Below are 22,191 nucleotides of genomic sequence, written 5' to 3' on the forward strand. Positions count from 1 at the left end.
GTACAAAATTCTTTGTGATCCGTTACAAATTTACCACGTGCTATACAAATGAAAATATACCTTTATATGCGCAACATATGGCAGATAAAATCTTTGAATGGCTCTCCTGGAAAATTGTGTTTTTTGAGTTATGACACTATTGAAATAAATGGGCGATATGTATATGCGTGCGTTGCTAGATGGATGATGATGTTTGTTTTCACTTCACACGCCCACTTGAAGGCAGGCAAGTGCTGCTTGCATTGTTTGGTGTAGCTTTTATTTCTACTTTCCTTTTATTTCAAACAATGCAAGTGCAAAGGTATAAAAATATCAAAATTTAAAAATACAAAAAATTTAAAAAGTCAAGGTTGCGTAGCACATCGTCCAAATACCGTGGAATGCATTTTTTTATAATCAAGGTTAGGTTAGGTTGAACTGGCCGGTCCTGAATGGAGTCAGCAGTTTTAGCAGAAGTTTGTTTAACGACCAAACTGAAAAACCCTATCAAAAACTAAAATTTATGTTGTAAATTAACTCCGACCTGTTGGCAAATACTAGAAACTTTCCAGAACATATGCCACTTGCTACTTCTAGATCTGGCTATTACTTTTAAAAGCTAGAGTCTTAACCTGGCAAGAGCAGGACACGAGCACAAAACGTGATCGATTGTTAACTTCCAACCCGCACTTCATACATCTGCTATCACTGACCAAGCCTTATTTAAAGGCATGTGACACCAGAAGGCAGTGTTCAGTTAGAATACCAGTCATGAGTCTACAGTCTTCTCTTTTTAATGAAAGGAGTAACTTTGTTAGTCTAAGGTAGAAAAACCTACATCATAATCAAAGTGATAGCAAATTTATGCTGCGAACTACTAAAAATTTGGTAAGGAAATTTCTTTCCGCGAAGTGGACCAGTTACCGAACTATTCCAAACAATTTTATTTATGGTGCGATTTGCTTGAAATTCGGTACAGGGTTAGCTCTTCGACAAGCTTAATATTTTGAACTCTTTCTTTCTGGCAAGTGAACCAGGGACTAATACATTCAAAACAATTTTTGTTATGGTGCGATTTCTTTGAAATTTATTGCTTAGGCAGCCCTTCGAATAGGCTTAATCTTATATATAAGAACTAGATCAAAATCTGTTGGTAAATTATAGCTCAAGATCGGATGAATCAATTTAAAAAATTATAGATGAGTTGGTTTTGTATAGTTTTGTAGATAGTTTGTAAGTGGGTTTTAGTTCCATGTGTGAACCCACTTCTGAGATACATATATGTTGCTCAGAATTAGTTCCTACTAGAAGTTTACGCCGATTACTTTATGGGCGGTGGCGGCGTAGACTTCGTAAAATACCGGCGGCGGCGGCGCACTTCGTAAATAAATTTTGATCTCTATATTTTTTTTTTTTTTCAATTATTCTCCAACCTTAGAGAAATATTGAAAAATGTATGGCCCTCAAATGCAAATATGCAGCATTTTTCTCTTGAACGCCTAGGTTTCAGCACTTTGTAAATTTAAAGATTAAAATTAATACTTTTATTGTATAACTAGCAGACTCGGCAGACGTTGTTCTGACCTAACTTTGGTATACCTGCATAAGTTTTAAGAAGTTTTTACCTATTACTCTCCCACCCCTTCCTCCACCTTTTCCTTATCATTTTATTCACTACTTTCTCTAACTTTCTCTTTCTCGAGCGACACCGTCCCCATCTGACACGAAAAAGTAGCCAACTTCCAACCTTCGTTGCAAGCAAAGTATAAAAATAAATATAAATGAAAGGCGCGATAACCTCCGAAGAGATTTAAGGCCGAGCTTCCCTTCCAAGTTGCACCGCGCTCCGGCACCGGCATGTGCAAGGCAGATGAGTTTTCACTGAGAGCTTTTCATGGCAGAAATACACTCGGAGTGCTTGCCAAACACTGCCGAGGGGTGACCCCGCTTAGAAAAATGTCCTTCTAATTGAAAAAACTTGTTTCTAAAATTTTGATGTTGCTTGGCCCGGGGCGTGAACCCAGGGTCTTCGGTGTGGTAGGCGGAGCACGCTACCATCATACCACGGCGGCCGCAAGCAAAGTATAGGAAGAAGAATTTGACATTTGCTTTGGCTAAGGGTGCTGGCACACCTTGCAAGTGAAATTATTTTTCCCACTCGTTGTGAACTTTTCTCACTTTTTTTCGCAATTAAAAACTGCAATATAACAATCGAATACGACACAAAATATGTAGAACAGTACTCGTTGCGCTACACCTATCAAAAACTTTTGATACGGTCAACCATGGCACGTTACTGCAAGACCTGGAAGGGTCTACTCTTCCCCCTAGTCTTTAATTTGACTTAAACATTTTTTTTTTAAGTGGGCGTGTTCGTCACCCGATTTTGCTAATTTTTACTTAGCACACATATAGGAATAGGAGTAACGCTCTTGCCAAATTTCATGATGATATCTTCAACGACCGCCAAATTACGGCTTGCAAAACTTTCAAATTACTTTTTTTCAAAAGTGGGCGGTGCCACGCCCATTATCCAAAATTTTACTAATTTTATGTTCTACGTCATAAGATCAACCCACCTACCAAATTTCATCGCTTTATCCATATTTGGTAATGAATTATCGCACTTTTTATAGTTTCTCGAAATTTTCGATATCGAAAAAGTGGGCGTGGTTATAGTCCGATTTCGTTCATTTTTAATAGCGATCTGAGATGAGTGCCCAGGAACCTACGTACCAAATTTCATCAAGATACTTAAAAATTTACACAAGTTATCGTGTTTACGGACGGACATGGCTAAATAAATTTCTTTTTTCGCCCAGATCATTTTGATATATAGAAGTCTATATCTATCTCGATTAATTTATGCCTTTACGGATTACCGTTATGCGAACAAAGTTAATATACTCTGTGAGCTCTGCTCAGCTCAGTATAAAAACCTTTAGAAAATAGTAGCAGACATTTTTTTAGAGCTTTCTTAAGCAATTCTTGTGTGACATTTTATATGGATGTTTTGGCTTTCTTAAGAACTGTATACGGCTCTTAACAGAGCAATTTTGCGAATCGGTTCTAATTTCTCAAAGAAAACTTATTTTTCTAGTAATGGAATTTGGTACACTTATAAGAGCAATATAAAAAACAATGTGTCATTGTTTTTTTAAATTTTTGTGAAACATCAAGGGCCAATTAAACTTCCTTAACCCTAACGCCATAGTCGTAACCATACCCATATCCAACCCATTAATGGTACCTTAACCTAAAAATAGTGAAAATTTCATAAAAATTAAGAAAACGCAAAAAAATACAAACATATTCCACAAAAAATAAGTCTCTTAGTCATAACGTATCCAAAATAATGAATAAAATCTACAAAAATTAATAAATTCACGAACTCAAATATTTTTAGGTTATGGATATGGCGAGAAACCAAAAACCTATTGGTTGGCTATGGTATGGTTATGGTGTTAGCGTTATGGTATGACACCATTAATCGATTACATTGATTTCCATAAGGTAGGTTCGATCAGCTGTTTTATCTAGGGTTGGTTTTATGGTTATAAGTCACCATTAATTGGCCCTTTAAAACAGCATCTAAAGTAAACGATATCGATTTATTTGTTAGTCGGTTCTATTTTCCACATAGACTATTGATTGCAAAAGAATTACCAAGGCATTCAAACAAGCAAAATACTTAGAGTGTATTTACTTATTTATTCGATATTTTCGGAACGCTGCTTTCCTAATAAGCCGTATTTTGTGTTTACTTTTTCATTCCTCCCCATTTTGTGAAATATATAAATATTTCAAAATTTATTTAATTTTCGGGGAATCTTGGTCTCGCTTCTTCTTGTTGGAAATTGCTTTAGTCTTTTGATGTTCCGATAAAGTTTTGTCAGTATTTCTAAAAGCCCCGACACATTAGCAGTTTTTCATTTAGATGAGTTTAACACAAGCTTATGCATTATGAGTAGATTGCACGCATTTTTATGGAGAACGCTAGAATGAGCGACACTGGCTCCATCTGATATTGAAAAGTTGCCATCTCCCAAATTTTGTTACAAGCATATCATAAGAAGAAGAATGTGACATTTGTTTTGGTTAAGGGTGTTGACACACTTTGCAAGTGAAATTATTTTTTCCACTGGTTGGTAAATTTTCTAACATTTTTCGCAGGTAAAAACTGTAATATATAACTCAATACGACACAAAATATGATGATGAGACAGACAATCATGGCGGAACGATACAAGGTGGGAGCATGGTGACATACCTACAAACAAAAAAAATTCCGTGTACTTGTAAATTCGATGGACAAATGTCAAAATCGTACTGCGCCGGTAGTTGATGTATCAAATCAAATAAAACAGGTTATAATCAGCTGTTCGATGCGGCCACCTTGTATCGTTCCGCCATGCAGACCATGACATTTGCTTTGACAAATGACATTTTTAAGCACTGAACACACCAAAAACTAAGAAGCGGAAACGGAGGCGGAACGCTGCCAACAGAGTTGCATTGTGCTTTTGACTTCATTAGGCATTCGATTAGCTACTAATGAAATAATAATAGATTCGAATTTTGTAGGGAAGATTGAGCTCAATAAGCGTCTTAATGTAGAAAACTGCCTTTATTATTCAATAAGCCGTCTGTGTGAAAACAGTATTAGCAAGTATCTTTGTTGTAAGGGGATAATGTTTATACCAGTGCCTCGCGAAATTTTGTATGTGAATGGGAAAGGCTTAATAAACTTCAATTGCCACGTCTGAAGTTCCTTCATATTTACAAACACAACATCTTGGTTGATTGTGGCGATGTTATTGGAATGCATAAGCTTGTGTTAAACTCATCTATATGAAAAACTGCTTAAGTGTTGGAGCTGTTACACACAAGCACATAGTCAACAACAGCGATAAACTGACGAAAAGTAAAATTTTATGAAATATAACTAATAAAAATCCGAATTGCGTACATACTACTTTTTTTCAATGTAGGAATATTTTATAAAAAAATTTTTAGTTGAATTTTTAATATATAAATTAAAGGTATTCAGCCTAAAGCGTGTATCAAACATCTTCTGAGCGCTCATAACGGTGAGTCCACTACACATACATACATACATATGTGAAATACTCATAAAAGACTCCTATATGATGAATTGTCTAAGCTACCTTCGCCACCACAAAATTTTGGGTGTGACATTTGATCAGGATCTATATTTTGGTGAGCATGCAGCCGCAATTGTAACGAAAATCCAGAGCCGTAATAAAATCCTCAAATCCCTTGCTGGCAGTACTTGGGGAAAAGACAAAGAAACGCTCATTACCACATACAAAGCAATTGGCCAGCCGATTGCATGCTATGCATCCCTATATGGTCGCCAAGCCTAAAAGCTACTCACTGGAAGAAGCTGCAGGCCTACCAAAATACTGCTCTCAGATACGCCACGGGCTGCCTTCTTATGTCCCCAGAACACCATCTACATAATGAAGCGAGAATACTCCCCATCAGGGGGAGATTTGAGTTGCTAACCAAACAGTTCCTGTTGAATACCCAGAAACCTGGGAATCCCAATAGACATCTGATTGATGAGCCAACACCGCCTAGGGGCTTAAGGAGTAATCTCCGCAAGCATTGTGAGGAAATACGGCACCTGAGAACCTCAGTGAACTCCACAAAAAGGCGTCGGACCTTTATGTCAGGAATTGCCCGGTGAATCCAGTACTCAAAGAACAGTACCCAAAACTTGCGGAAGAGGAACGCATACTCCCCAGGGAAGCGGAGTCACTCTAGCTCAACTTCGTTCTGGATACTGTAACAGGCTAAACTCTTACCTATCCAGAATCAACCCCGACATACAAAATGTATGCCCCGCTTGCAATGTGTCCCCACATGACACCAACCATCTCTTTAATTGTAATGTGTAGTTCCGGAAGTGATATCCAACATTAATTATTCTTAAACCAGATAGTTCTCGAGTTGATATCCAACTTCATTCTCCAATCACTACCAACCCTTGAGACATTTTTTAAGAATTTAAAATTTTCGAGTTGATCTCCAACGTCATTAATATTTTCCAATTATTATCCTAATTTGGCGGCCACCGTGGTGTAATGGTAGCGTGCTACGCCTACCACACCGTATGCCCTGGGTTCGCACCCTGGGCAAAGCAACATCAAAATTTTAGAAATAAGGTTTTCAATTAGAAGACAATTTTTCTAAGCGGGGTCGCCCCTCGGCAGTGTTTGGCGCTCCGGGTGTATTTCTGCCATGAAAAGCTCTCAGTGAAAACTCATCTGCCTTGCAGATGCCGTTCGGAGTCGGCATAAAACATGAAGGTCCCGTCCGGCCAATTTGTAGGGAAAATCAAGAGGAGCACGACGCAAATTGGAGGAGAAGCTCGGCCTTAGATCTCTTCGGAGGTTATCGCGCCTTACATTTATTTTTTTTTTTTTTATCCTAATTTCGAGAGATTTTGATAAATGTACAGTTCTCAAATGTATATTCAACACATTTCTCCAGTTGATATCCTACATTGCATATCGAGCTGAGGTGGAGATGAAAAAAATCTCCAAGGTGGTACCACCAAAACCAGCAGCTGTTTATTGTGAGAAATAAACACCTGGTTTATAGCAGTAATGAAGCGTAATTAATCAAAAATAAATTATACATATATTTTTTTTTTCGTGTAAATACTGTAGTGTGGAATCTTACATTTGAGTCCAGTTAGAGAACCACAAGTTGGGAATTAAATTTTTTTCAACTTGAGTAATAGCATTTTTTGCTTTATAAAGAATTCCCTCTTTTGCTGAGTACGCTATGATTCTCGAGTTGAGCCACGGTTTCGAAACAAACGTTGAGATTTTGGTAGTATGTCTAGTTATCAACATGAGTTCTAACGGTATTGAAGCCCAAATGTTTGTTGGGTATATTAGAGTTTAACCCTGCCAGATCGGCCGCTTAAGCTCAGCTTAAACTTCAGTTAAAGTATACGGAAAAACTGCAGAGTAAGCTTAAGTGTAGTTTAACTGACAAACTGAGTTGAACTTGTACTGGAAACCCGGGCCTAAGCTGTATGCCAACAAAGCGAGTCAAAATTACATATTTATTTCTGACATTTTTCTATTTGGAATGGAAATTAATTTGATCGCATACATGATGAAATCAAAATTCAGGTGTTCTCATCCCGTTGACGTTTTCCCTTATTCTGACAAGTTCGGCATGCATAATTTAGAGGGTTGTCTATCATACAGAATTGCCTTTGAGTTCTACTACGATCGTAGTAGATTTTACTATACGTTTAGAAATATTAGAACTATATAAGCCGCTACTAGAATTGTTTAGCCAAAAAGATTAACGTAACTTTGTGTTCCCTAACAAAATATAGACAAAATTTTGCCGAAAACTAATTAATTTGAAGAATTTTCACGAAAAATTAAGCAATCCAAATTTATTACTTTTGAAATACACGTAAATACTGGCATTTAGAGCTGTTGTTGTTTTGTTCGGTGCGCAGAGAAATACGTCCTTTTAGATTTTCCTCTTTAGTATTTTTTCTTTCGGATGTGTATCCAAAATCCGGCCTAATCGGGTCAAATAATCATCAAAAAAGAGATTGGTCCTAAATAAGTAGTCATTTTGGACTTCTATCTAGGGTCATATGATGTATAAAACTGGAGTCCAATAAGTCCCGAAAATGAGTTGTTCAAGACGCCAATAGGTGTCATATTTAGCCTCATACGTTATATGGGTTTAATTAATTCCTTAAAAATTGTAGTCATAAAGGACTCCAAACTGTACGCATATCCCTTGAGATGGTCGTCTGATATGGGCCAAAGTTCATATATTGTACGAGGCTGATATATCCGGTGGTCAACTTAACTATGTCAACGAATTTGTTTATTTAGGTGTTGTTTTCGACACAAATTTTTCATTTGTTAAGCATATTTGTTATGTGCTCCCAAAGGCTTACAAAAATCTTGCGTTGCTTAGCAAATATGCAAGAAACTTTACAGATCCCTATACGAGGAAGGCTCTATATAGTATCTCTAGTACGTTCAAACCTAGAATATACTTTTACTGTCTGGAGTCCTATTTAAAGCGGTTATACCGCCAGATAAGAAGGGGTTCAAAGAAAATTTATTCGTTTTGTTAAATTTATCTAAATTTTGACGACCCACTAATTTTCGGAACTTATTGGACTCCAAAAAGACAGATGACGCTTTGCGGACCCATCTATGAGCATTGTACATATACTACTTTGTGGTCAACAAATAACAAATTTTTAGGAATGAAATTAGTACATTGGGATTGCAAAAGGAAACCGGGATGCAAGTCCTGCGTTAGACGTCTATATATACACATATACATATATGTTCAAGCCAAGGCGAATTCAGTAAGGTGGTGTTATCCCAACAGCTGATTGCTTCTTCTTGATTATTTTCCATACAACGCCTGGTACTACAATATGTCAGTTAATCGAAATCAACGAAAATTTTATTTTGACTTGACATTCTTCTGCACGGCGAATTGGTTGAATTCGCTTTGCCACCACCTGGTATGGATTCGCATTGGTTCAGGCGGCCGCCGTGGTGTGGTGGTAGCGGGCTCCGTCTATCACACCGAAAGCCAAATCAAATTTTTAGAAAAAAGTTGTTTCAATTATAACAAGGCGAATCCATACCAGGTGGTGGCAAAGCGAATTCAACCAATTCCGTGCAGAAGAATGTCAAGTCAAAAGAAAATTTTCATTGATTTCGATTAACTGACATGTTTCAGTACAAGGCGTTGTATGGAAAATTATCAAGAAGAAGCAATTAACTGTTGGGATAACACCACCTGGTACATGAATTATAAAAAAGCTTTTTTAAGCGGGTTCGCCCTTCGCAAGGCGAATCTATACCAGGTGGTGGCAAAGCGAATTCAATCAATTCGCCGTGCAGATGAATGTCAAGTCAAAAGAAAATTTTCATAGATTTCGATTAACTGACATTTTGTTGTACAAGGATTTGTATGGAAAATTATCAAGAAGAAGCAATCAGCTGATGGGATAACACCACCTGTAATGGATTCGCCTTGGCCCTTCGGCAGCGATTTGGCAAGCTCTTCGAGTCATGAAAAGCGTCTCGGTGAAAACTCATCTGCCTTGCAGATGCCGTTCGGCCCGCCATACAAAAGGAGCACGACGCAAATTGGAAGAGAAGCTCGGCCTAAAATCTCTTCCTAGGTTATGGCGCGTGATATTTATTTATAATTAATAATTTTACGGGAGTAATAATGGGTTGGATTTTATATAAGGTGCCACGATTTTCAAACTTTTGTTGATTAGTAGGGGTAGAGGGGGTCCTAAAAATCACCAAAATGGAATCCGCAGCTCTAGGAAACTCTTAGTTTATGAAATATAAGCTTTTTAATTTCCAAATTTAGTAAAATTTCAACTTAAGTCCTGCACTTAAAATTCGGGTCGCACATGTCGATAGCGGTATCAAAAGACGCGTATTGCGTCAAGATTCAGAATCCGAAAGCAGAAACTATATTTTTATCTCGTTTAAAAGTTATTCGCGGAAAACCCGTCGATACTATTGTCGCTTTTTTCGTTGTTGCAAATAAACAAACTGTGGGGCCACACATAGCACACAACATCTGGCAATACCATTCTATGTGGCAGTTCTTCTTCGTTTCTGTTTCCTCTTGTCATTCGCTGGCGGTTGCATGTTCGAATTGCAACCGGAGACAATTCATTGAATCGCTACCAACTGAACTAAGCTGACGCTTCTATATAAATTAATAAGAATTCAATATTTAACAATTCCACATATTTTGTAACTTAATATAAATTATCTACATAATAAATATACGTTCATTTGATACAAATTAAATTGGCTAAGTGGTTAACAACCACAATTGGTGACCCCGACGTGATTTGTGCAAGCGGCACTACATCACAAAAAGACAAAGCCATGGCAGAAGCAGGAGATTCTGCAACTAACGTAGGTAATAGCACTGAACCGGTGAATGGAAACCAACAAGACGAATTCTTCGAAGCAACGGGTGCTCAAACTCTGCATCAACTGGGTGCACACATCGATAAATACGAACGACTGGAACTTCCACCTTTTTGGAACCAAAAAGTCGAACTATGGTTTATTACGGTGGAGGCTCACTTCCAGCTGAGGAGGATTACTTCTGACGCAACGAAGTATTACGCTGTTATCGCCCGTCTCGATCAAGACGCACTTATTGTCATCGAGGGTATTATTACAGACCCTCCAACAACTGATAAGTATTTAACACTCAAAGAAATTCTGATAAGCCATTACGGTATTTCACAGGAACGACGGTTCAAAATGTTATTGTCTGGTTTGGCACTAGGTGATCGACGTCCCTCCGAACTCCTGGCCGAAATACATAGATTAGGCGGAAACAAACTCAACCCCATTTTCGTACGCACTATTTGGCTTGAACAACTTCCCACACAAGTACAGCTTGCGCTTGCTGGAATACACGAGACAGATAACGCCAAATTAGCTCAAATAGCAAACCAAATGATGGAAGTACAACGCGACGCTGCTAGCCGATGCGTTATGCCTATTTCCAAAACTGCTGCTTCAAACAATGGCAATTTAACGGAACAAATCGACAAGCTGACGAAGCAAGTTAAAGACCTGACAACAAAGGTTACACAATTAGCATCGGAGGATGGTTTTCGGCGTCGGCAAAACCTAGACAATACCACAAGTATACGGCTCGGCTCAGAACCAAGCAGGCAACCAGCATTGTGCTTCTATCATCGTAGTTTTGGAGTGCGCGCAAACAGGTGCACGCAACCATGTACATATGTAAAGGAACAGGGAAACGCAAGCAGCCACCAGTAGATTCGGCGACGTCTGGTGGTAAAAACCTACCCCGCCGTTTATTTATATACGACCGCAACTCGGGAATGAAGTACCTCGTCGATACTGGCGCAGATATTTCTGTAACTCCACCCACTAACAAAGACAACCTTTCACCAAAAGCACTTCGACTTAAAGCTGCGAACGGCACCCAAATCGAAACGTTTGGCGAAAAATCAATTTTGCTCGACTTTGGCTTTCAACATCCGATCCGGTGGGTATTTTGCATTGCCAATGTCCCATACCCAATCATCGGCGCAGATTTGATCCATGAACATGGGCTAATGGTGGATCTGAAGCGCGCGTGTATCATCGATCGAAGCTCCGGTTCACGTAGCACAGGGTCGTTCGCTACAGCACCTATAACAAACATTACGGCGCTCAGCGGTACGAGCAGGTTTACAAGCATCCTCAAAAGCTTTCCTGAACTGTTAGGTAACCCGTCCAACCTCACGGCAACCAAACATTCAGTCAAACACTACATTACAACGACTGGCCCTCCATGCGTACAACGCGTACGGCAATTATGCCCTGAAAGACTTAAAGTTGCTAAGGACGAATTCCGGTTACTGGTCGAACTCGGTCATGCCAGACCGTCTAACAGCCCATGGGCCAGCCCTTTACATATGGCCAGGAAGAAATCAGGGGATTGGAGACCGTGCGGCGACTACCGCAGACTGAATGAGCAAACGGTTCCCGATCGGTATCCGATTTCATTACTTCATGACTACTCCGCAATTTTAGCAAACAAAAATATTTTTTCCACAATCGACCTCAAGCGCGCATTCCACCATATTCCGGTAGCAGAGGAGGACATCCCAAAAACAGCCATAATCACCCCGTTTGGACTGTACGAGTTCGTAAGCATGCCGTTCGGACTCCGCAACGCAGCCCAAACGTTCCAACGCTTCATTAATGAGGCACTAGCAGGTCTCGACTTCGTATACGCATACATAGACGATCTGCTAGTGGCATCAACAGGAGAGCAGCAACACGAAAGACACCTTCGAGCAGTATTCCACCGGCTGAGCAAATACGGCCTATGTGTTAACGCCGACAAATGCGTATTGGGTGCAGCCACGGTGAATTTTTTGGGGTATCGTTTATCAGCGGCCGGGTCAACACCACTACCGGATAGAGTTAAAGACCTGCTTAATTTCCCGAAGCCAAATACCATTTTGGAGTTACGAAGGTTTATTGGAGCTGTGAATTTTTATAGACGCCACATGAAAAATGCCGCCACGGTTCAAGCTCCACTCAACGAATTTCTAAAAGATTCAAAGAAAAACGATCGAAGGCCAGTGCCATGGACAGCAGAAGCAGAGTCTGCTTTCGTTTCCATAAAGGACCATCTCGCGAAGGCCACTTTACTTGCACACCCATGTCCATCAGCCGAAATTCGGATCACATGTGACGCCTCCAGCACAGCGATCGGAGCAGTACTCGAGCATAACAGCAATAGGACTTGGCAACCTTTAGGATTCTTTTCAAAGAAACTGTCACCGGCACAAAAGAATTATAGTACGTACGACAGGGAATTGACTGCGGTATACGAGGCAATAAAGAATTTTCGCCATTGGGTAGAAGGTCGCGAATTTGTTGTCAGGACCGACCACAAGCCCCTTATTTACGCTTTTAAACAACAATCTGACAAATCTTCGCCTCGACAAATCAGGCAGTTCAGTTTTATCAGCCAATTCACCACCAATTTTCAATATATTTCCGGTACTAACAATAGTGTAGCGGATACGTTCTCACGGATTGACACTATGCACCTCCCATTGGCAATTGACCATGACGAACTATCTCGAGCCCAAACAACAGATGAGGAGCTACAAAGACTGTTGGTTCACAACGACACATCGCTCAAATTTCACCCACTGACATTCGGCCATAGTCAACAAGTAGTACACTGCGATATTTCTACCAATAACGTAAGACCATTCGTGCCATCAGAACTTCGTCGTAAAGTTTTCGACGCACTGCATAACCTAGCACACCCCAGTGGGAGAGCCACAGTCAAAATAGTCGCGCAGCGATACGTATGGCCGTCCATGAACAAAGACATCACCCGATGGGCTCGCCTCTACCTCCCTTGCCAACGTTCAAAAGTCAATCGCCACGTACACGCTTCACCAACCTTTTTCGACAGTCCCGATGAAAGATTTGAACATGTACATTTGGATTTAGTCGGGCCTTTGCCAGAGTCACAAGGATATAGGTACTGTCTCACGATGATTGACCGATTTACTAAATGGCCGGAAGCCGTCCCCTTTTAATTTTTGAAATCCATCCACTAGTTTCGGAGATATTTTGTTTTGAAAAATTCATAATTTCGCCTTTTGACATGGAATTACCCCCAAACCTTTCATTTGCACCAAAATAGAAATATACCGTTGGAATCAGCATAAAAATCTCTATAAAGTCCGTTATACCACACACCCGGACTTGGCATGGCGTAGCCCAGGGTTATTTTTTATAAGCGCGGCCAAAGGCCGCCTATGCAGAAAGGTGGTCTACGCAGAATTACTGTGCATGGCCACCAAAAAAGAGCTTTTTCAAATTTTTGGTAAATAAAGACTATATACAGATATATATACATCAGATAAAATGTATTTTTATAAGTTATTTTTCGATTTTTTAATTTTTGAAATCCATCCACTAGTTTCGGAGATATTTTGATTTGAAAAATTCATAATTTCGCCTTTTGACATGGAATTACCCCCAAACCTTTCATTTGCACCAAAATAGAAATATACCGTTGGAATCAGCATACAAATCTCTATAAAGTCCGATTTGTTTTTTTTTTTTTTTTGACAAATGTATGTATTCTGCACTTAAGCCCCTTTTTCTAAATTCTTATCATAAAAAATTTTAATATTTACTTAAAAATCTCGCGTTCCAGTAAATTAAATACATTAATTTCAAATTATTCAGAGAATTACAAAAACAAAATACATTGATAGTGTATGTTTGTTTGCATTTATATCGACGTGCCACCACCTTATAATGTTCTACCAAGATAAAAGATATTGTTGCGGAGCTGGTAACACTATTCACCACCTACATTTGTTTTCGTTTGTTTAATTGCAACGACGAAAAAAGCGACAATAGTATGGACGGGTTTTCCGCGAATAACTTTTAAATGAGATAAAAAATATAGTTTCTGCTTTCGGATTCTGAAACTTGACGCAAATACGCGTCTTTTGATACCGCTATCGACATGCGCGACCCGAATTTTAAGTGCAGGACTTAAGTTGAAATTTTACTAAATTGGGAAATTAAAAAGTTTATATTTCTAACTAAGAGTTTCCTAGAGTTGCAGACGATAATTTTGTGATTTTTAGGACCCCCTCCTCCCCTCGGAAAAAAAATGTTGGAAAATCGTGGCACCTTATTCAAAATATTCCCCTCGTTAATGGCGCACTAATGGAATATTAATTAAGCCCAGCATTGTATTTTGAATTTGGAAAATCGTAGTCGATCCCAAGTAAAAAGTAACATAAAATGTTTTTACATTTTCGTATAAAAACGTATTAAAACTACTACTACCATCGTAGTAAAGTTCTTACACTGATTAACAGACATCAACACAAAGAGAGCCAGCCACCCATTCTGTCCACTGCGTTTTGCACCATTCCAAAGAGAGTACCATTCGCTCACGTAATGTTTTCTTCGTTGCGTAGCATACGTGGCCCCTTTTCAGCCAGCTCCCCTTTGAATGAATTGGTTTCGTGTGTTTGTATGTACCTCTTGGTATGCTTTTCTTATCCACCAGTTCCCTTCGCGGGCAAGCCTTTTTTATAATCAACCACATATGTATGTAGGTGTGTTAGTGAACATTTTATTGCTATTTAGATATGTACTTATTTTCTATTTGATATTTCTCATTTCTTATGCTAATTTTGCAGTATATGACGGTCCGCTAACTAATTAAAAGCTTATTTTCATTAAATTTTTCTTACCTGCTTTCGTTTTTATTGCTGATGTTCGCTATTTGTTGTTGGTTTCAATCTACCGTTCACGTGTATCCCCCCAAAAACTTATTACACTCGTATTGCACTTTATTATTTTCCAGTTACTAAATTCCCTCAATTTTTTCACACACGTTTTATACCAATACTTCTTTTGGTAATTTTGTTGCTATTGTTGTATATACACTTGCAATTTCGTTATAACTTTTCCAATTTTTTTTGTTTGCTTGACGCAATCAATGCACAAATTTGTACAAAAAATCTTCTAGTTTGAGATTTTTCTATTTTAATTTCAATTGGGAACTTCAAGTTTGTCAACATTTGACATATTTCCAATGGAAACTTCAATTTAAAATTCGTTTAAATTGTTGCGTCGTAGTTGTAAACTTTCTTAATGTTATTGTTTTGCTTTCACTAGCTTTGTTTGCTATATTACTTTATATTTAGTTAATATGTACACTTAAAAAGTGGAACAAAGTTCATTTCTTGTGCAGTTCGCCGTTAACACACGTCCACTTACATTGGGCTCCAATTTTGACTTGGGGAATTTTTAGACGAAGTGCAAACTTTGACAAGTGGTTACGTCGGTCTATTCTGTCGCCGACGGCATGGGATGGGGGGCAATCACAATCAGTGTTAGAGCTTCATTACGATCGTAGTCGATTTACTACAGTTTTTGAAACATAGCGAAATTAGACACAATACTACGTTTTACTCAGGATCTATTACGATTTCTTAGGTCCCAAAATTTGTTTAGTTCGTTCAAACATTCTGCAAATGAATGAATAGCGTTTCTCCATTTTCCTGCTTTTCTTTCATTTTCAACCAATTTTTCGGATTGCGTTTAAGCCTATAATGGATTAGGTATTTCGATATTTGTTGGTATTCTCCTTGTCGCACTGAAACTGTTACTTGTACACAATTATTCCGGATATCGTATGAAATACTAAAAGAAAAAATCGTTTGTAAGTAAATGTTGGCAGGATTAAAAAATAAAAATAAATGTAAGGCGCGATAACCTCCGAGGAGATCTAAGGCCGAGCTTCTCTTCCAATTTGCGTCGTGCTCCTCTTGATTTTCCCTACAAATTGGCCGGACGGGACCTACATGTTTTATGCCGACTCCGAACGGCATCTGCAAGGCAGATGAGTTTTCACTGAGAGCTTTTCATGGCAGAAATACACCCGGAGCGCTTGCCAAACACTGCCGAGGGTCGACCCCGCTTAGAAAATTTTCTTCTAATTGAAAAACCCTATTTCTAAAATTTTGATGCTGCTTTGTCTGGGGTGTGAACCCAGGCCATACGGTGTGGTAGGCGGAGCACGCTACCATCACACCACGGTGGCCGCCGTGTTGGCAGGATTGAGCTCTCCAAATATTGAATGTATTTTTCCAGGGAAAAGAAAAATTTACAGATTGTGACTCAAAATATAAGAAATGGCTGAAACTTTGTAGTTACCTTTACGATTTTGGACTTTTTTGATGTTCAACCATAAACTGTCTTATAATTTTCGGTTTACCGTCAAAAAGTCGACCAGTATATTGACTAAGTTCAATATACAAAGTTGTATGTCTCTTTATACTCAGCGTGCTTTGCACACAGAGTTATTAACTTTGATTGGATAACGGTTGGTTGTACAGGTTCAAAGGAATCGAGATAGATATAGACTTCCATATATTAAAATCATCAGTATCGAAAAAAAATTTGTTTGAGCCATGTCCGTCCGTCTGTCCGTCTGTCCGTTAACACGATAACTTGAGTAAATATTGAGATATCTTCAGCAAATTTGGTACACGAGCTTATCTGGACCCAGAATAGATTGGAATTGAAAATTAGCGAAATCGGATGATAACCACGCCCACCTTTTATAAATATAACATTTTGGAAAACACAAAAAACCTGATTATTTAGTAAATAATACACCTAGAATGTTGAAATTTGACGTGTGAACTGATAGTGAGACTCTTGAAAAAAAAATTTAATACTTGTTTAAAATGGACGTGGCACCGCCCACTTGTGATAAAATCAATTTTTCAAATATTATTAATCATAAATCAAAAATCGTTAAACCTATCGTAACAAAATTCTACGGAGAGGTTGCTTTTACTATAAAGAATGCTTTGAAGAAAAATTAATTAAATCGGTTAAGGACCACGCCCACTTTTATATAAAAGATTTTTAAAAGGGACGGGGACGAATAAAATAAGCTATATCTTTGCAAAAAAGAGCTTTATAACAAGAAAAAACAAGACAAATTAACGGATCTTAATAAAATTGGGTACACAAATTTTCCCTATAGCAAGAAATATTTCTAGAAAAAATGGACGAGATCGGTTAAATACCACGCCCACTTTTTTATAAAAGATTTTAAAAGGGGTCGTAGAAGAAAATAATAAGCTTTATCTTAGCGAAAAAGAGCTTAGTATCAATAGAATTTTACTTTCTAAATTGAATTATAACATTAAATTGGAAAACACTAAAATTTGAAAAAATGGGTGCAGCCCGCCCCTTTTTTGTCTAAGCCATTTTCAATGTTTCGGGAGCCATAACTCGAAGAAAAGTTTACATATAAAACAAAATAGGGTACACATATTTTCCTTATAGCAGAAAATAGTTCTAGTAAAAATGGACGGGATCGGTTAAAGACCCCGGCAACTTAGATATAAAACAAGTTTAAAAGGTTTAAAAGGGTCCTAGACTAGAATAATAGCCTATAACTTAGCAAAAAATAGTTTTGAATCAATGATGTTTCACTTATCAAGTTTTATTGTAAGAGGAAATGGGGAAACATTTTTTTTTAAACGGGCGGTGCCACGTGTTATGTAGAAACGTAATTTATCTGAAATAAAATGTGCAATTGAAGCTCACGCTGAGTATATAATGTTCGGTTACACCCGAACTTAGACACTTTTACTTGTTTAAATATAGATTTAAAACATCTACTACGGAACTTCGATTTTCGTATTTTACTACGATTTCGCTCTTTGGTAGTTAGTTACAACCCTGAGCACAATGCCTTTGCACTTGTCGGAATCCAACTTGTTCCAACATTTCCAACGTCGGCGCTCTTACCTTTTTTCTCTTTTATTTTGACGTTCATTCTGATTTGAATTTTTCTTTCATAGGTTTGTTTGGTTTTTGTCTTGTTGACTTTCGAACAGCGTTGCCGTTTTGGTACAATTGTATCTTTTTTATACACTTTATTTCAAATTTCGTGTTTTGATACTTTTTTAATTTAAAATGTCCTATTTTGATACATTTTCTTGAATTCTGATAGTTAATTGTAACATGGCATACTGACAATTAGATTTATAACATTTTTTCTTTTACTATTTCAATTTGTATAAAAATATGAATAGAAAAATTATGAACGTTTCAAATTAGTGCCTATAATCATGCGCTTTAAAAAAAACATGTTTTTTCAGGCTTTTCGCAGAAACATGAATGTATAGACATCAAATATGGTCAATATAGTTTGTAAGTTTTGAAACATTAACGCAATTCAAAAAATCTACCTGGTTACTCTTCTTTCAAGAGCGCTGGGCGGTTTCAGCTAACACAATTTTTGTTGATCCATTGTACACATGTTTCCGTCAGATGAGTGAAAGAAAATATACACCCCAATTCTAAATATTCCCTCGGAATTTTGTTCTCGCGGATTTTTTTATTCCCGCGGAAAAATTCCTCCAATTCTTTTCTCCTAGTATTGGGGAATAGGAATTTGGAATTTTCGTAGTCAGCTATTTTGTCAATTGAAATTTCCTTGCGCATTTCTTATTTAGTTTACAAATTTAAAAGGTTTAATTATTTTTGCAAATTTGTTTGAAATTAAGAAATAAAATATAAACAATGCACAGTATTGCCTTTCATGTGGTATTCACTGAAATTATTAATCTTTAGACGAAGTGCAAACTTTGATAAGTGATTACGTCGGCTGATTCTATCGCCAACGGATTGTGATGGGAGGGGGGCATCAAAATCAGTGTTAGAACCTGATTACGATGTTAGTCGATTTACGACAGTTTTTGAAACATAGCGAAATTAAACACGCCACTACGTTTTACTCAGGATCTAATACGATTTTGTTGGCACCGAAATGTGTTTACTTCAAACATTCTGCAAAGGAATTAATAGCGATCCTCCATTTCCCTTTCGGATTACTCGATATTTGATATTTTCCTAATCGCACTGAAAATTTTACTTGTACACAATTATTCTGGATATAGTAAGAAATACTAAAAGGAGAAATCGTTTGTAAGTAAATTTTGGCATGATTCAGCTCTCAAAATATTGAATGTATTTTTCCTGGGAAAAGAGGCAAACCGGTAGATCGAAAAAATGAGAAATTTACAGAATGTGACTCAAAACATAAGAAATGCTTGAAACTTTGTAGTTACCTTTAAGATTTTATACTTTTTTGCCCAGGGTAATTTTTTGTAAGCGCGGCCGAAAGTCGCCAACGCAAAAAGGCGTTCTGTTCAAAAATACTATGGATTCCACCCCCGATTACGGAGGTACCCGCGGGTCATTTTTCGGTTTTTCGTTAATATCTTTTGAACGAGTTTTTTATTTTTCAAAGTCACAGCCAATAATAGCCAAAGCCATAATAATTTACACGGGTCATCAATTCTTTCTCTGATTCAAAAGCTGAACTACCAGCGCTACCGTCATCAGCTCAATGTCATCATTGCCAGTAGCGCCAATAACACCAAACTCGTGCCAGACACAATAAAATCGTTTCACTCAATAGCACAAGTGAAATGTTCGTCAATGGGCTACCATTGAGCTGGCACCGCATTGGCGCTGGCTCCATGCAATTTACATCACTAAAATTGCGCGAATGCCCAGGCTCATGACTCTCTTAATCCTGATGGTGAAAACGAAGCAGGGGCAAAACGTATAGTGTATTCCTGGCGCAGCCGTCCCATTTTGTGGAGAATGAATGACTCTACAAGCTCCCTCTTATTAATCTACTCTCTTTGGTCGAGGTCAATACGCGTCTTTTGACACCTCTTTCGATATTTGACGCGTATTAGCAGTCGACCCCTCAACTAGACTTTTACCATTTTTCCCTTTACTATTTCAGTTTGTATTAAAATATGAATAGAAAAATTATGAACGTTTCAAATTAGTGCCTATAATCAGACGCTTTTTTTTAAGAAAAAAATGTATTGTCAGGCTTTTCTAAGAAACATGAATGTATAGACATTAAATATGGTCAAAATAGTTTATAAGTTTTGAAACCTTAACGCAATTTTCCACATTCCCACTATTAAAGCAGTAAAAAAGTTTGCTTTTCTTTTCAGCTTGGTACTCGGGATTTTAATATAATATAGAACATTTTAAAAATATTTTTATTTGCCTTCAAATATTATAACTTATTAAATTTTGATGAGCTCGAGGCAGTTTAAAAAATTTAAACACAGTGTAAATGTTTGTATTTCTAATTTTATTTGGTCGATATTTCGATCTCATTCTGAGAGATAACTTTTTAAAATTTGATGAGCTCGAGGCAGTTTAAAAAATTGAAACACAGTTTAAATGTTTGTATTTTTAATTTTATTTGGTCGATATTTTGATCTCTTTCTGAGATAAAGGCAGTTTGAAATTGTGTTTATTCCTTGTATTAATGTTATGGGTTTGCTTAACTAATACTACGTTTTTACTTAGATATTCAGGTACATTTTCACTTTTAATATTAAATATAAACTTCATAGCGTGAAAAAAAAATCTTTTGCTTGACACTTAACCAGTTCAAACTTCTCAGCATATCAGCCGTACGAGTATCTCTAGGTTTTTTAAGAATAAATCTCATACATCTGTTTTGCATCTTTTGAAGTTTATCTATTTCTTTGTCTGACACAATGAATAGAATAGATGGGCAGTTTACAAAGTGCGGTTCTATAATGGACTTATATATAATTATTTTGTACTTTTTTTGAATATATTTGGATGTTCTCTGCATAACACCAATTTTTTTCGCAACTTTCTGGACTGTGTAGTTTATATGTTCTTCAAACTTGAGTTTGTTATCAATTATAATTCCCAAATATTTTATACTGTCAACTTTTGTATGCTTTCATCATTTATTTTCAAACCAATTATATCCTCATTAACGTTCCTCCTTGTTATTATCATAAATTTCGTTTTATTTATATTAAGTACAGATGAGCCAACCATATAGTTGAACCATGGCAAACATATGCAAATAAATATCTCAACATTTTGCTTCAGTTCTCGTAAAATGATAAGCAACACCCTGTCTGTAAACGTTTCTCAACAACGTGATTGCTAACAACAAAACGTTACGTGTTACGTTGCCGTTTATTATGAGGAAAACCTCAAAATTATTTTAATGGAAAAATCGCCCTTGTCAAGAGTTGATGAAGAACGCAAAACGCATTAATATAAAATATATTTTCGTTGAAAGTGTAAAAGTGAAATAATAAACCATAAAAATCACCAAACGAACTGCGAAGAAGAGAAAATTACACAAAAAACGCTGCTTTTTTGCTGTGACAACTGAAATAAGTTAAGCAAATTGATTGTTGCGTTGCACCTAAAATTGTAACCTTCCAGAAATATCTGTTTATTCGTGCAGCAAAATAATCGCTAATTGATGTTTAAAACAACTAAATAATTATTTAAATGTGCTACGACTTCATATATTCAGGAAATTGAGTAAGAAGTGCTAAGAACGTTGCAAAAGTATTGTGCCTTGCCGGTGATTACATAAGCGCGGTAGGAGAGGTGTTTTACATTATTCGACAGTATCTTGTATAATAATTTTGCATTCGAAGCCCAAAATCAAGAGAAAGTGGAGATTAAGTAGTGGGCGCCACTTATGTTCTAGCATCGTGGTCCTCTGGTGCGCCCATTCACATTCAGTTTTACATATAAACGTTGCTGCCAAAGTGGTCATACGCTAAATACAGCGCAATTCAGATACGGACGGTGCAGCTTTGTATGTACAAAGTATCGCCTTGTGATTGCTAAACGCACGAGCTTTAGGCACAATCGGTACCAATCGGCTAATCCGCGCGTGAAGTGGCACAACATTATTTCACAATTCCGAACGAGTGTATCAAGTACATTTTGCCGGTACGTTCGTAAAAACGTGGCGTTGGTTACTTGGTGTGTGACCTAACGTTTGCCGATTGCCGGTCCTCAAAACTATTCTTTAATTTATTTTTGTTCCGACAAGTGCTTTGTTAAACGACAAGCCGGCAAATTATTTGCTTGTGTTTTGTATTGATTAAAATTATAGTTTTAAAGAGTGCAGTAAATATTGTGGTCTGATTATGTCCACGAATCAACGTGACACTCTCATACATTTGGTTGCTGGCGG

At 37.4% G+C, this 22,191-nt stretch overlaps 1 protein-coding gene and 1 long non-coding RNA gene across 4 annotated transcripts in view; one reads left to right on the forward strand and one right to left on the reverse strand.

The window, feature by feature from the left end:
* Positions 1-15,388, reverse strand: part of LOC137241301 (uncharacterized) — a 94,400-nt gene extending 79,012 nt beyond the window's left edge. The window contains exon 1 of the long non-coding RNA XR_010949960.1: positions 14,834-15,388. This is a non-coding gene — a long non-coding RNA (uncharacterized lncRNA). The remainder of the gene's footprint in view (positions 1-14,833) is intronic.
* A 5,776-nt stretch (positions 15,389-21,164) lies between these two features.
* Rim2 (replication in mitochondria 2) overlaps positions 21,165-22,191 on the forward strand; it is an 88,975-nt gene continuing 87,948 nt past the window's right edge. For 2 of the 3 annotated variants that reach the window (XM_067768766.1, XM_067768768.1), the window contains exon 1: positions 21,165-22,191. In XM_067768766.1, the coding sequence (XP_067624867.1) occupies positions 22,145-22,191 (47 nt within the window). In that variant the 5' untranslated portion in view covers positions 21,165-22,144. The other variant, XM_067768767.1, reaches the window with a different exon arrangement.

The sequence above is a fragment of the Eurosta solidaginis genome, chromosome 2, assembly GCF_040869045.1.
Source record: "Eurosta solidaginis isolate ZX-2024a chromosome 2, ASM4086904v1, whole genome shotgun sequence".
Lineage (NCBI taxonomy): Eukaryota > Metazoa > Arthropoda > Insecta > Diptera > Tephritidae > Eurosta > Eurosta solidaginis.